Source organism: Caenorhabditis briggsae, assembly GCF_000004555.2.
Source record: "Caenorhabditis briggsae complete genome, chrV, whole genome shotgun sequence".
NCBI classification, from domain to species: domain Eukaryota; kingdom Metazoa; phylum Nematoda; class Chromadorea; order Rhabditida; family Rhabditidae; genus Caenorhabditis; species Caenorhabditis briggsae.
The window spans coordinates 12176275-12190612 of record NC_013488.2 but is presented as its reverse complement, the minus strand read 5'-3'; the positions used below and the strand labels follow the sequence as shown (position 1 = coordinate 12190612).

Sequence of the window (14338 nt, the reverse complement as noted above, 5' to 3'; positions counted from 1 at the left end):
AAGAAGAAAAGACAGAAAAGAGTACCTTTAGGTCTCTCCGGAACGGCTGTCACCTCGAATTCTCTTCATTCAATGTGCTATCCAACCGACCCCATTCTCCCTTCCACCATTTTACTTTTGACCATTGTCCAGTGAGAAAATGGGAAGAAGAACAACGAACACATACCAAAAAAATAGTGAAGAAGAAAAGTGGAGCTAATAAAATAAAGTGAGAAGAAGAAGAACATAGTAAAATAATGGGAAAAGGTATAGAGCACATCATAAAAATAAGTATAACGGAATAATTGAAAAAAGGACGATCTGTCAGGAATTACTAACAGATGACGACTGCCTTCAAACCTGGATTTTATTTCTAATATTTAGAATTAAAAACCTAATTAGGAGTTTCTAGGAATAATGATAAACATTATTAAAGACGCCTATTCCAAAATTGTCTCATGAAGTGTCTTAAAATTGGGAAACAACGCCTTCATAGTGGTGTTATGCTGGTATGCGAAAAATTGGAGACGCGGAAGAGGAACGCCGGTTCCCGTGGACAAAGGTCCCACAACGACAACTACAGTAACCTAAAAAAAACTGATTAAAAGCTGATTGAAAAAAGCTGAGAAATTGACGAAAAGCAGTGAAAAAACAGTGGAAAAATGAAAAAAAACGTGAAAATAAATACCGAAAAATATTTTTGAGTTACGGTAGTGGTCGTTGTGGGACCATCGCCCGCGGCCACCGGCTTTTCTCTTTCACAGCTTAGATTGTTGGATTTCTAACTACGTTTGAAAAAAATGCTTCCAATTTTCCGCACAACTTTTCCTTTATAAATTGAAAACGAAACTAGAAAAAAGAACGGTTTCCTGCCTGCTGTCAGCTAGTTGTGGTCAGGTACGTATATACGTATTCAAATGCAAATTACGACGGACACTTTGTTGCAATCGGCGGTCGTCGAGTTTTTATGGTTGATGACCAATTTCGGAAGGTGTGATTCCAAAGGAGAAGAAGACGTCTTCCAAATTGAAGAATCGATTCACCATTTTTTCAAATAGAACGAAAAAACACATGTAAAACAAAACAGAAATTGAGACATTGTTGATGAGCAAATATTTGATGAATTGGGATGCGCATCGGGGATCATTTTCTTCCTGACTTGTTTTTCAAAAATTATGTTTGACAGGGCAAAAAATGAATAAGAAGATTTTTCAAAAAGAAATTATATTTTCTGCGTTTTAGGTATGAAGTTATTGTTTTTTAAAGATGTAAGAATATACACAAACAAACGTTTATTTTGCCAGGAATCATTTTACTTACATGATATTTAGAATTGTATAAAACTAAACATATCCGATCCACATACATATCATTGAAGCTCAATCAATCATCAGTAGACAATACATTTTAAGACTCCTAACGGGATGGAGTTCTGAACAAGAATGCGTAGATTTTGATTAGACGAGAAGTGAGATGGCAAGCGATGAGACACGGAAACTAATGTAGAAGGATAATTTGATCATTTAGGTTATCAAAAATTAGGTATTTAGCACTTCTGGATCCTGACTGACGGCCCCGTACTGTTTGGAATGGTTGAATCGGTCGATCGCCAGGAACTCCAAACCTCCGTAGATTTTGTGAACTGCTGCGTAGAAAATGCAAGCGATGATTGCCCAATAAAACATTATGGCACTCTGTAAACGGAACATTATAAGTAGAGTAGATAATTATAAATTGCTCACTTGGAAGAACATAAACATCCAGAAGCAAGTGGTGAAGCACCAGAACCCAATCAACCATTTTTGAGCCATATCTGTATTGTTGTCCAGCTCGTACTCCATGCCATCAGGTGTGTCCGGGAATTGGCGTACGTTACGTGGCATTTCGTAAAACCTGAAAATCAACTAGTTTTGAAACTGAAATATAGAGAAACTAGAAACCTTCTCAGTTTCTCTTCCTTATCTCTCCACAAATTGATCAACCATTGTCCAAGAGCTTCATCACTTTGGGGGATTCGATTGATTGGATATTTGACGACTTGATAGAAGATTTCTTTTGGACATACACCATGAGAAGCAATATCTACTTCTGATTGAACAATGGCATCCCCGAAACCAATTGTAACGTCATAAATGTAGTCGATGTTGTTAGCTCTTCTCATGGCTTGCACGATGTGGACGAATCCAGTGACACGTGGATGAAGAACATATTGGTAGTGGACGTGGCCCTTCTTCTCAGCAAACACACGACTTCTTTCAGTTGCCTTCGGACACTTGTCGGTTCCTTCTGGGAACAACAGAAGTTGGTATTTGTTTTCTGTTTCAGCGTAGTAGTTGAGAATATTATCGAGTTTCGTTTTGTCGGTATCAAATGAACGATCCAGGAAAATGTAGGAAGCTGCTTGCATCGCCCATCCAGCTCCAGGAACATATTTCAGCATTCCTTTCAGCGAGATTTTTTCAGATGTACATAACCATGGATCCATTTTGTATAGAGCATTCCAGAAAAAGAGCCAATCAAGACGGGTACGGTGGTTCATGATTATGAGAGAAGCCTCGTCGTGCTTGATGAAGTCTCCCTTGATTCTGATGTTGGCTCCGAAAATGTAGTTGCACAATGCGCCAGGCATTATAGCCCATATCCCAACGAGTCGATCGAGCATCTTTCGCCAAAGAGGTGGCTTCACGAAAAGCAGCACAACAAGAGGAGTGACAATGTACAGTACTCCTGGAAAATTTAGATGCATTTTTCTCGGTTTCTTTGAATAAAATTTACCAAAAAACGCTGATAATAACATTGCTGCAGCGAAGAACCATCCTTTCAGCCTTGTGCCAATCGGTTGGCCTGCTCCCAGAACGGGAGGCTCGTTTAGTGAACTCATTCTGAACTCAAAGATTTAGAAAATAGCAACAACACACAAAGAAAAAAAGTAAAAATTTCAGATTTGCAACTGAATGAGCATAGTAAATATCGAGAAAAATTAAAATTTTATTTTATTAACTTTTACTAAATACAACAAGAAAGAAATATCGAGAACAGAACAATTAAATAAGAAATAGTAACCGAAAACATGTCAATGGCTAACAAAAGAGGGTTGCAATGAGAAATAACGACTAGAATCGAGATAAAAAAGATGTAATCACAATGAGAACGAAATTGAGTGATGATCAATCTTCTCCTTACAACATGAATACAATCACTCTCTACTCCGTTTTACTTCTTTCTTGGTCATGGCGATTACTTCGCGCTTCAAACCAGTTGAGAAAAACGAACTCGGCTCCATTGTAGAATCGAAGAGACGCAATGTAGAATACGATTGCGCAGGTGACATAGATCTGAATTTTATGAACATAGTAAAGATAATGAAAATTCTAATTAAATGAGGAAATAAAAGCAGATTAGAACGGTCGAGAAAACCGGTTACTTACCTTGACCCATAGTAAAGAGTAGATGGCACCGATCCAAAAAAGAGAAGCGACTACCCAGAACGAAAAACACACGAAGTATCCGATACCACTGGTTGTCTCCTGGAAAAATGAAAAATGTCACGTGGAATTTGTGTCAGTTCCGGCGGACGGGATAGAACGGAAAGATATCGCCAGGGGTTTCAAAATTACTTTTGAAATTCGTGAATCAACTAACCGGCCATTCAAAGCGATCGCCACTTGCTTCCAGTCGTTCCTCTTTTTCATAAAACTTCTTCAATCGTTTTTCTTTGGTTTCCCATAAATTTGTAAGCCATTTTTCGCATCCATCTCCTTCAGGAATGTCATCTAATTTGTACTTTTTTACATCTAAGTGAACTTTCTGAAAAATAGAAACATTAAATGCAGGAAAAACACTGAAAACCTACATCAGGAAAGTTTCCACCCAACAACTTTTTCTCTGTATCGACAATAGTTCCGCTGTACGCAATAGTGAGATCATAAACATTTTTGATATAATTCTCTGTAAATTCCTATTCATAGTAATAATCTCTTTTGAAACAAAAATTCACCAACCTTTTTTCATCATGTCCATCAAAAATCTGAACCCGGTGGTTCTTGGGTGCAGCACATATTCATATCGTGGCAATCCATTCTTGTCAGCGAACGCATGGCTCAACTGTGTCGCCCGTTCTCCCTTATCGGTTCCTTCGGCGAAAAGAAGAATCTGATATTTGTTGCCGGACTGCGAATAGTATTTTACGATTCGTTCCAAAATTGGTTTGTCTTTCTCAAAATTTCTATCCAAGAAGATGTAGCATCCACTACTCATCGCCCATCCTGCGCCGGGAATCATTTTGAGAGGAGCTTTGAGAGAAATCTTCTCGGAAGTCAGCAACCATGGATCCATTTTAAAGAGCGCATTCCATGAAAACAGCCAATCCAGCCGTGTACGGTGGTTCATTATCAGAATAGCTGGCTCATCCCTGTCGATTAGATCTCCAGTTACGCGGAACTTGACACCGAACACCCATTCAATCAAAGCCTGAAATATACGAACGATTTTTTTCTGCTTAAAAGAAATACTTTTTTGTATATTGACGTTTGGAAAGCAATCAAAACACTTACACAAGGGAACGTTAGCCAAAATCCAACAAGTCTGTCGGCTGCTAGTCGCCATAACTTCGGCGCAATCCACGCGAGAGGAATAAGCGGAAAGAGAAGAAAAACAGTTCCGAGAAGGGAGGAGAAAAAGACGAGAACGATGAACGCAACGCCTTTCAAAACTTTCATATCGTCATTCTGAAAAAAGAAAACATTTAGAAGCAAAAGAAAACAGAAAAAAGACAGCGTCATGTGTAGAAAAAGCATACTGAGGTGTGAATAAGCGAATAAAAAACTGTCAGTTGGCAAACTCATACGGAATTTCGCAAACTTTTCAAAAAAAAAAGTTTTACAAAAGTACGATTTACTTTTTTCAATGAGGAAATTCGAGAGAAAGCTCTTAAAGCCACTGTTTTTTTTCGCGAAATGCAGCTCGAAAAGCAAGAGAAAGTCAATAAACTGCGTTCGGGCAACGAGACTTGTGTTTCCCTCTGTCTGCGTCTCTTCAAAAGGCGCGCTCTCTAGCACAATCAGAAGAAGAAGAAACGGAGAAGGCATAAATAGAGTACACAGAATTTAGGTAATCGGAAATCTCTTTATTTCAATTGGGAAATTTAAAACTGAGAAAACTCAAAGGAATATATTCAGCTAAATTTTTTTTAGTAATTCGAGACGAGAGCTCGGGAATAATCCATCAAACTTCTGAACATCATTTCCTGTGTTGTACTGCTCTGTAAAACGTATTATGTTTTAATGAAAATTCTGAGCAAACACTCACTTGGTTCCCAATAACATGAGTCCATTGCTCTCGCTATTGGTTTTTCGTCTTCCTGGCAGAGGTTCCAGCCTTCTAGGCCTTGATGGTGTCTCAGCAGCACTTGGCTCCAAGAAGCTCGATGCTCTTTTCATATTATCCAATGTTTCAACTTCTTCTCTTTCAAACCAGAACAGCATTGAAGATGTTACCATACTTCAAATTAAAAAGTTACACAGAATTCAAGTATTACAGTACCTGCTCCTTCTACTCAATGAAATGATATCATTGGCTCGTGAGAGTCTTCTTTTGGTTACTTCAATCTCATTACTCATCTGTTCGTCGTCTAATTTTTTCACTGACGAAACATTTGCCTTTATGAAGTCTACATAAACTCTTCGTTCCGTAACCGAATTGTTGCGACAATCCAAAGTTTCAAGAAGTTTGAATTCGCAGAGTGGTTTCAAAGATGCACATGATGCTAGTCTGGAAGAAGTTTTAAAGAATATATTTGTGAAAATTCTGAACTTACTTGTTATTGGAAACATCTAGAGAAATCAGATTGGGGCAAAACAATGGAGTCAGAGTTGTTAGCTTGTTATTTTGAATATTCAAGGAAGTTAGGGAACGGAGTGGTCGACGGATAATAGTTTTGATTACGTTGTTACTCAAATCAATCGATTCCAGATTAGGAAGATCAAATATAGAACAGTCGAACCTGAAAGTGATTTTCTAATAAGTATGATACAGTTTTCAAACCTAGATAAGGAATTCGAAGACATGTTGATGAATCTTAATTTCAAAAGAAGAGGAATTCCCAGGCGGAGGATAGTTGTATTGTTAATTGCGTTATTAGAAATATCAAGATTCTCAAGACAAGAAAAAGGTTGAAGAGTTTGTCCGTCAGTAGTTGCAATAGTCTTCAGACAGTTGTTGTTCAGTATCAAATGAGTTATATTGAATGAACAGATTTCTCGAACACTGGACAGTCGGTTTTTTGATAAGTCTATCAGACGGATATGGGATAATCTGAAAGTTCATGTAGTACTATTTTACCGTCGTCCAAATGTAATAAAAGGGTCTCATAACGTTTAACTTCGAGCTTATTTTTCTTGGTTGCTGTCAAAGATATGAAAAAGTTGTCAACTAAAAAATTGTCAGAAGTGTTTTGTAAATCAGAATGTTTTGTCAATTGACACATTTTTGATTTCTTCTACAGGAACTGAGATAATTCAGCTTATGTTTGACAATGTGGGGGCTGATCTATTACAGGTTTTATGGTAAAACTTAATCCTATTAAACTGTTAGAAAAATCGGAAAACTCACACACCGATAATTACCGGAACCTGGAAATATGTTCCTTTTTAGGGTTGACTGAGTTAGTCAATGTTTCTGTTCGAAAACAAGTCAAGTAGTAAAACATTTAGATAATTAAGAAGTTCTGTAAACAACAATTCTTCTGCAGGGTACGGTAGCTGCCGTTGTGGGACATTTGACAACGACCACCTCCGTTTCTCTTCTACAGCTTCAATTTTACGCATTATTACTAACTCGTCCATCTGTGCTTTTTCCAAAATAATCTGCTCAATTTTCTGATCACAAATCATGAGTTCCCTTTTACTTCTCCACTCGGGACATCTGAAAAAATTCGAATCCTCGTTTCAGATTTCCTTTCAAACTCACATCCTTTCGATCAACTCTAAACTTAATCCTCTTGTTGTTTGTTTCATAGTATTCACATGACGTTCTTCCAGAGGAATCTAAAATTTTAATTTGTGAAGAGAGTCATTTTTTGAACCTACAATTTGTCTATCGAGAGAAATCAAGTATTGGGCGGCTTGCATGACTTTTGATCGGTATCCTTCTGCAGTACTCAACGGATTGGCTGATATATCCAAATGAGTCAACTTTGGCAGTGCCTGAATGAAAATGATTTTCATAAAATTAAATGCTCACTAACTTTCAAAAGTTCCAAGTCATTTTTATCTTTTAGAAGATTATCATTGATGAAAAACAATTCCAATTGTACACATGATTCCACTCCTTTCATTGATTTGATCTGGTTTCGATGAACACGGAGATGTCGAACATTCTAAAGCAGATATTCATAATGAATCAATGTGATTTGAACTTACTCCCAAACTTTGACAAACTGATAATGTTTGTAATCGGTTGTGACTCAAATCAACATAGAGAAGAGAGCTGGGTAATTGATCAAGTTTGGAAATGTGGTTGAATGATGCGTCAAGAAGTTTTAAGCATGGTAGCCGGGTAAGTTTCTAGAACACAAACAATTATATGGGGAAGACGAAAAATTAAAGAAAAAAAGTTACTTTGAGAGAAGTTAATTTGTTCTTGCGAATAGAAAGATACTGTAAACTGACAAGCTCTTGAATACCTGCTAATTTAGTGAGTTTATGATCACAAAGTTCCAATACCGTTAATCGAACCTGGAAAGAAGTTGTATAGAATTTTGAATACTCACTGATAATGAGTATTACTCAGTGACCTACCATCATATCATTAATCTCTTTAATTGGTTTAAAATCAAAATAAGCAAGTGCAATTTCCAATGGATTCCTTATTGTGAACCAATCAAATGGTATCTTCTCGTCACAAGCTCTCCCGGTCAAATTACTTATGTTGGACAGTACATCAGATACCTTTTTGATTTTCGATTGTTGGTTACTAACTGCCTCAATTGAAGTTTCAGCAGGGTCTTCGTTTCGACGATGTCTTTCTTCTTTAACATCCAATTTGATATTCATATCATTCAACTTTTTTAATTGTTCATTATACGAATCTTCGAATTGATCCATATATCTCAATTGATCCGTTGTCAACTGCCCAATTGGTTGGATTTCCACAGCCAGCACAGCAACCAAACTGATATCAGACCATACTATATTATCATTCGAAGAAGACATTCCATCGTCATCTATGAACTTTGAGGCACCACGAGCAGTTGCAGCTTTGGAGAGGACTAGTGGAATGAAGAAAATTGTCGTTTTCTCTTTTGCTTGTTTTTTGATAACTTCAAAATCTCTGACGAGTCGAACTGAATGTTTTGTGTAGTCTCTCCTGGTAAATCTATCCAGTAAATTGAATATTGTTCTTATATCAAAAAGTTTTTCGGTTGAATCCTTTTCTAGAATAAACATCCGTTCGGTTTCATTTTTAGATACATTTCCAACCAGTGAACAGGATTTCACAATGATCTGAAATATTGGATTTTGAAGAACTGACTTGTCCAGTTAAAAAAACTGTAATAGAAGAGCCCCTTAACTTTCAACTTTGAGCCAATATTCCTCGGTTCCTGTGAAAGATATAAAAACGGGGTAAAAGCGAGGAAGATGTCGTTTTATCAGTATATTGGTGGGGTCTAATAGTGTCTGCACCCCAACGGAGATCATTCCCCCCTTTTCGTGTAATGAGATATGCTCACCGTTTTCGGCTCTATTAATTTCCATTTTTACACTATCATTTTAGTTGTATTTATATCTGATCTTAAATTAGCTGAAATCGATCTCCAACTAGTAGCGGTTAACAACGCAAATGCACCCATTCGAACTACCATCACAACCTGGATTCAGTAATTTGAAAAACAGGAATTCTTGTTTGACGAAAATCCCCCTTCAAAAAGGCAAATGGGCTTAGGTTTGGATGCATTAAAAGCAGGGAAAGAAAGGGACCTGCCTCAAACTGTGTGTGATATATGAAGTACATCAGTGGCAAGCCTTTCGTTAGAAAACCGTAGATTGAAAACTCTCGGCACAGTCAAAAAAGTGGGAAGAAATTGACCCCATCTTTTGGCTCAACGCAACTTTTTTCCTTGGTTGGGCACCTGTTTGAATCTTTTCATCCTGCGTTGCACACATGAATGTTGGAATCAAACCATTGCTAGTGGTGATAAATGGGTAATGTGTGATTACAACAAGCGACAAGCCAAATGGGTTGACAAAGGCGCTCAACCACCAGACGTCTCGAAACGTGAAATTCGTGTTAAAAATGGGATGTTGTCGGTATGGTGGTCTACCAAAGAATGGAGTATTAGGAGCTGCCTGATAATAGTGTCACTTTTACGACCCATACCTACTCTTGTCAGGTGACATAACTCAGACTTTATGTGGATCTCCATTGGAGAGGAACGCAAAGGTGTATTTTGAAAATTAAAATTAGCAACCTCATGCGGGAAGGAAGACCCAGTCCGATCTCGGTGGATATGTCTAGACGATTCTGCCTTATTCACTGTATAGCTCTAACCTTCTACTTTTTGATTATCACCCATCCAGCCACTTCTAACGTCATCTTGATTGACGAAAATTTACTTCAAAACAACGTATCAAAAATCGGTTAACTTGATTTTGAACTCGCTGTGACCGGAGTTCTGGAAGGAAAGCATCCACAATTTAGTGGGGCATTGGCAGATAGTCATTGATAACGATGATCATTACCTCCAATTTATCCGACATCGTTTTGATCTATTTTACTTTGAACGTATCTGACGCTAAAAATGGAAAGGACTTTCCGAACAACCTAATATTTTACAAGAATCGAGATAATTGAGCTCAAACTTGACAGTGTAAGGGCCCTTCTATTACAGTTTTTACCGTACCTCATAACTGTTTTTCATTGAGCAACTGTAGTTTAGAGTCTGTGTAATGAAAGCAACTTCTTCTGGAGTTCCATCTCTCAAATCAAAAGTTTGGCAGGATTCCAGATCACATGCGATACGATACTTCGCCAGAGCTCGAATATATTCTGATAACAATGCGTAGTTTTCTGAGTTAATTAGTCTAAAGAATAGAAAAAGTTCATCTAAATACTTTTAATGTTTTTCACAGCTTTCGAATTGTTCACACAAATCTCATGAACTCGTTTCACAATTTCCTTTTTCGCATCTTTTGTCTGCATTCCATCCTTATAAACCGTCAATGCTTCCGCCAGACATGCCAATCGATTTTCAATTTTCCCAGTATGCTTGTCTACGATTCGCAAATCCTTATAATATTTTTCATCTGCTTTCGCCAGTTTTCCCAATTTTTCAGCGAAAATAGTATCAACCATTGGTCGAAACGTAACAACAAACGATTCCGAAATTGGGTCATCATCAATAGACTCGATGAATCGAAAGGAATGAGCAATCCAGGCAAAGAATAGATTGGGGGATACTTGAGATTGGGATGTTATCGGATCAATATTCAGAGAACGGAGAGAAGAAAGCATTGTTAATGGAAAGAGAGCTCGATTTGAGGAAAAGCAGTTGGCAGAAACATCCAGATGCTGTACGTTTTCTGGCCAAACTACACTGCCAATGACTACAAAAACATAAGATTATTAGATCAAGAAAAAATTCAGAATATACCGTAATCCTTCATTTTGTTGTCAGCCAAGGAGAGATGTGTCATATCTTTCAGGTTTTGGAGGAACTGAAACAATTTTTTTCACGAATCGCATAAAATAGAATAGGAACCAACTCGTTCCTTTGTTTATTTTATTAGTATGGTTTGAACATCTACAGTAACCCAAAAATTCGTTAAAATTACCGTAAGTGTCTTTAATTTGTTACTGGCCAAGCTGAGATGTTGCAAATTAGTAAGCGCGGAAAGACAGCTTGCATCTTCGATAGAATTATCATAGAGATATAGTTTTTTGAGTCTAATGCAATGATCAATTCCAGCCAAATCTTTAACTGCTCCTTCACAAACCCATAGTTCTTCAAGAGTTGGAGCAACTTCTCCAAGTGGTTTCAAACAAGTTATCTGTTGTCCAAAAAGGCGAAGAGTTGATAAATGAGAGAAATATTTTAGACCAACAAGAACTGGCAATCCACCAAAATACATTTCCAGAATTTTGTGAGAATCTCCTTCCGTCTAAAAATCTGAAATTATTTTGCATGCTTTTTTGAAACCCACTTTGAGTGTGGAAATATCGATTCCATTTGCAGAACATAATGTTTCCAGATACTTTATATATTTTGCTTTTAAATTAGATAAAGAATTTGCAACTTGAGAAGCTGTCGCCAATAGGTTCGGCATTTTCGAATAGGTAAGAATAACTTTTCGAGAAGTCCGTTCCGACTCGGTGAACCCATTTCCGGAGGTTTCGATTCGAAGAAGGAAGAAGGCGCGACGACGATTTCCGGCTCGCTTCTTCTCTTATTCACTTTTTTCCGATCTTATGGCTGGAAAATGTTGCAACTTCATGTTTAAAGAAGTAAGAATCAAAAGTTTGAAATTTTGGGGCTTTCTGGAAATTTTCATGAAAATTATTTTTCAAATTGTGCTGAAATAATGACTTCTGGCAGAAACTTAATTTCGGTCAGACCTATGACATTATATCATGAGGTAGATTCGCAGGGATCATTCTAAAAGAGAACATCGATTCTCTTCTGAACCATTGACGTCCAGTGTTTGTATTGTCGGATTAAAAAAAGTGACACCAGAAAATCTCGGAGACGGCGCTCGTGTCGAATTACGAGGGGGCGGGGCGAAAACGGATGCTGTAGATAACAAATTATCGAACGAGCTGTAGTTCTGAAATATTACGTTTTTGCCGCACTTTTTCGTAGATAAAAAAACAAAAGTTTTCAAATTCTCAGGTGTCACTTTTTTCAATTCGACAATAAGGTACTTTCCAGGGCCGCGCGAACGCAGCCCCGTTACGCAAAAATTGAGCTGTTGGCGAATCTCAACTCGAGACTGCCCATCCAAAAGTCAGCCCATCCGAGACTGGTCAGCCCATCCAAAAGTGCAATGGATAGGCCTCGCCATGGGGATGCCGCCTTCATGATCGCGGAATGCCCCCAGCCAGGTAAGTTTATGAGTCGCCGAGCTGTGGGGGTAGGAGTGACGAGTGTACGGACATCTCCCGGGTTCCGCCGTCCACTATGTTTAGCGTGTGAAGTGGGCGGAGTCTTGGGGCGAGGAATGATGAACCATTTTTTATTGTTTGGTGTGGGTTGTGATTTAAATAAAAACTATGCAAGCCAAAAATGATTTATTAAGCAATCAAAAAAAATACATTTGACATTGAAACTACTAACACAAAAATTAAGTAAAAACTGGATGAATGTTAGACGGCTAGAAAAGGAGGCGATTGGCTGGATCATACTCGAGTTTGTCGAGATTTGGAGTGCAGGCGAAATTAATCATTGGTGGTGGGCCGCACATCAGGACAGCCGAATCCGGTCCTGGTGGGAAGAGGTTCTCCTTAAAGAAAAGTGATGTAAAAATAATTGAGCTCAAATATACACAAACCTTGATCATACTGTCATTGATGTGTCCAGAGGAATATTCCAAACTGCTGGTGGTCTGCTGATAGTATACCAAACGCGGAAGCGGTCTGGGTGCTTAGCCTCCAAATCATCAAGCTCTTGTCTACACAGAATGTCATCTTCTGTCTGATTAGCGAACAAGAGTCTGATTTGAGTGGAATCGGTTGGATCCCGAAGAATAGCTGCAATGACTTGAAGCATTGGGGTGATTCCTGATCCTCCAGCAATCATTGACAGAAGTTTGAAGCTGCGATTTGTTGGTTCCGATTTTTTGTCGGCTTTCAAACTGAAAAGTCCCTGTCCCTTGTAGACAATGTTTCCTTGTGGTCCACGGAAGCTGATCGTGTCTCCGATCTTGAGGCTCTCCAAGTATTGACTCATTTTCCCACCATCTGGGAACTTCTCATTGGTATTCTTGAAATAAACCTTGACCATCAAATCGACGAATCCCTTGTCTTCGTCACTGGATACTGGAGTATATGGACGAACGATGAGCTTTCCATCGATCTGAAAACAAAAGTTATGTCAAACATATCCGAGTTCATTGCACTCACCGTAGCACTGAGGTAGACGTGTTGTCCAATTGGAAGTCCAAGAATGTGATCCTTGGATGGAAGTCCAAATCGGAACTTTCTCGTATTATGACTGATCTCGAACTTTTCGATTAATGGAAGTGAGTATTTGACTGATTCATCGAGAATCGTTCTTTTTGAAATCTTAAGGCGTTGAATTAGGTTAACTGAATACATATTATCATCTTACATTTTTACAGGCTGAGAACGGACAGGTTTTGGTAGTCTTCAGGTACAGGTAAATTGTAATACTCGAGACCACAACGACACCTCCAGTTACGAAAATAGTGTTATTTTCAACCATTCTTTCTGTAAAACTGTTGATCTTACAGGGTTCTATAATTAGGGGGTTGAAATCAACAAAAGAGAATTTTAAGCGGTCTACTAATTTTCGAGTTATGTCGATTTTCACGTTTACCTTTTTTTCAGGTATCGACTGATGAGAGAAGCTCATTACGACTACTCGGCTGTCGGCGCCAATACTTAGCCAGACCTCCCACCAGTCTAGCACGCCTCCGAGCACATTATGCTATGCATAATTGTTAAATTCCGGGCCGGGCCGGGTCAGAGCCGCGTCAAAAAATTCTTCCGGCCCGAGAAGCTGATTTTTTGAAAAGTTTTCAGAAAAATTTGTTGAATCCCATCTCACAAAAAAACTTCCTAGGTAAATCCGCTGTTTCAAAAGTATCAAAACTTCGGTATTTTTTGAAATTTTGGCGAAAACTTCTAAAGTTTTTTTTAAAACTTCGGAATTTCGATAGTTCAGAAGCTGACCCGGACCGGAGAATTTTTTATTTTGACCCGGCCCGGCCCGGCAAATGACGAGTATGATTTTATGTTCTAGTCAAGACTTGTGGGAGGCTTGTGCACATGAATTTTCCGGAACGTTTTTCAAAATAAATTTTTTCGCGCTCTTTTCATTTTTGGTCGCAATTTCGCTGTGTAGCGACTCAGTAATTCATTTTCAGCATGCGCGTCGATACTCAACGCGCTTAACTACAGTATTCGCGTTAGAGCGCATTTACTTGAGAAAATTCACCGTGCTTGTGTTAGACTTGTAGGCGGCTTTGTATGTTTTCGTTGAAAGTTCTATTGTGATTGTATTTAGAATTACATAGACTAAAACATTTTATCAGAACAATACACAAAACGAACGGTGAAATAAAAAAAATAGAATCACAAAAAATTTCCACCTTCTCGTTTCTTTTCTTTGGAATCCGTTGAAGTT

At 38.2% G+C, this 14338-nt stretch overlaps 4 protein-coding genes across 4 annotated transcripts; all 4 read right to left on the bottom strand.

Moving 5' to 3' along the window:
* Nucleotides 1-1517: 1517 nt before the first annotated feature.
* On the bottom strand, nucleotides 1518-2860 carry Cbr-acl-9 (the record flags this gene model as incomplete). The annotated part of the gene is made up of 4 exons (XM_002637216.1): nucleotides 1518-1673; nucleotides 1722-1872; nucleotides 1920-2706; nucleotides 2755-2860. 4 exons carry the CDS (start codon nucleotides 2858-2860, stop codon nucleotides 1518-1520), a joined length of 1200 nt encoding a protein of 399 aa, XP_002637262.1.
* A 322-nt stretch (nucleotides 2861-3182) lies between these two features.
* Nucleotides 3183-4697, bottom strand: Cbr-acl-8 (the record flags this gene model as incomplete). The annotated part of the gene is made up of 6 exons (XM_002637215.1): nucleotides 3183-3314; nucleotides 3408-3506; nucleotides 3622-3786; nucleotides 3833-3927; nucleotides 3981-4449; nucleotides 4533-4697. The coding sequence occupies 6 exons, from the start codon at nucleotides 4695-4697 to the stop codon at nucleotides 3183-3185; spliced, it is 1125 nt and encodes a 374-aa protein (XP_002637261.1).
* Nucleotides 4698-5217: 520 nt separating this feature from the next.
* On the bottom strand, nucleotides 5218-11300 carry CBG18939 (the record flags this gene model as incomplete). The annotated part of the gene is made up of 17 exons (XM_045237806.1): nucleotides 5218-5239; nucleotides 5287-5478; nucleotides 5521-5748; nucleotides 5795-5980; nucleotides 6022-6291; nucleotides 6814-6900; nucleotides 6946-7022; nucleotides 7065-7181; nucleotides 7223-7354; nucleotides 7398-7541; nucleotides 7596-7712; nucleotides 7776-8480; nucleotides 9878-10044; nucleotides 10089-10580; nucleotides 10628-10691; nucleotides 10788-11135; nucleotides 11178-11300. The coding sequence occupies 17 exons, from the start codon at nucleotides 11298-11300 to the stop codon at nucleotides 5218-5220; spliced, it is 3471 nt and encodes a 1156-aa protein (XP_045096617.1).
* A 1044-nt stretch (nucleotides 11301-12344) lies between these two features.
* On the bottom strand, nucleotides 12345-13414 carry CBG18938 (the record flags this gene model as incomplete). Its single annotated transcript, XM_002637213.1, has 4 exons — nucleotides 12345-12473; nucleotides 12533-13045; nucleotides 13093-13254; nucleotides 13301-13414. 4 exons carry the CDS (start codon nucleotides 13412-13414, stop codon nucleotides 12345-12347), a joined length of 918 nt encoding a protein of 305 aa, XP_002637259.1.
* Nucleotides 13415-14338: the final 924 nt, after the last annotated feature.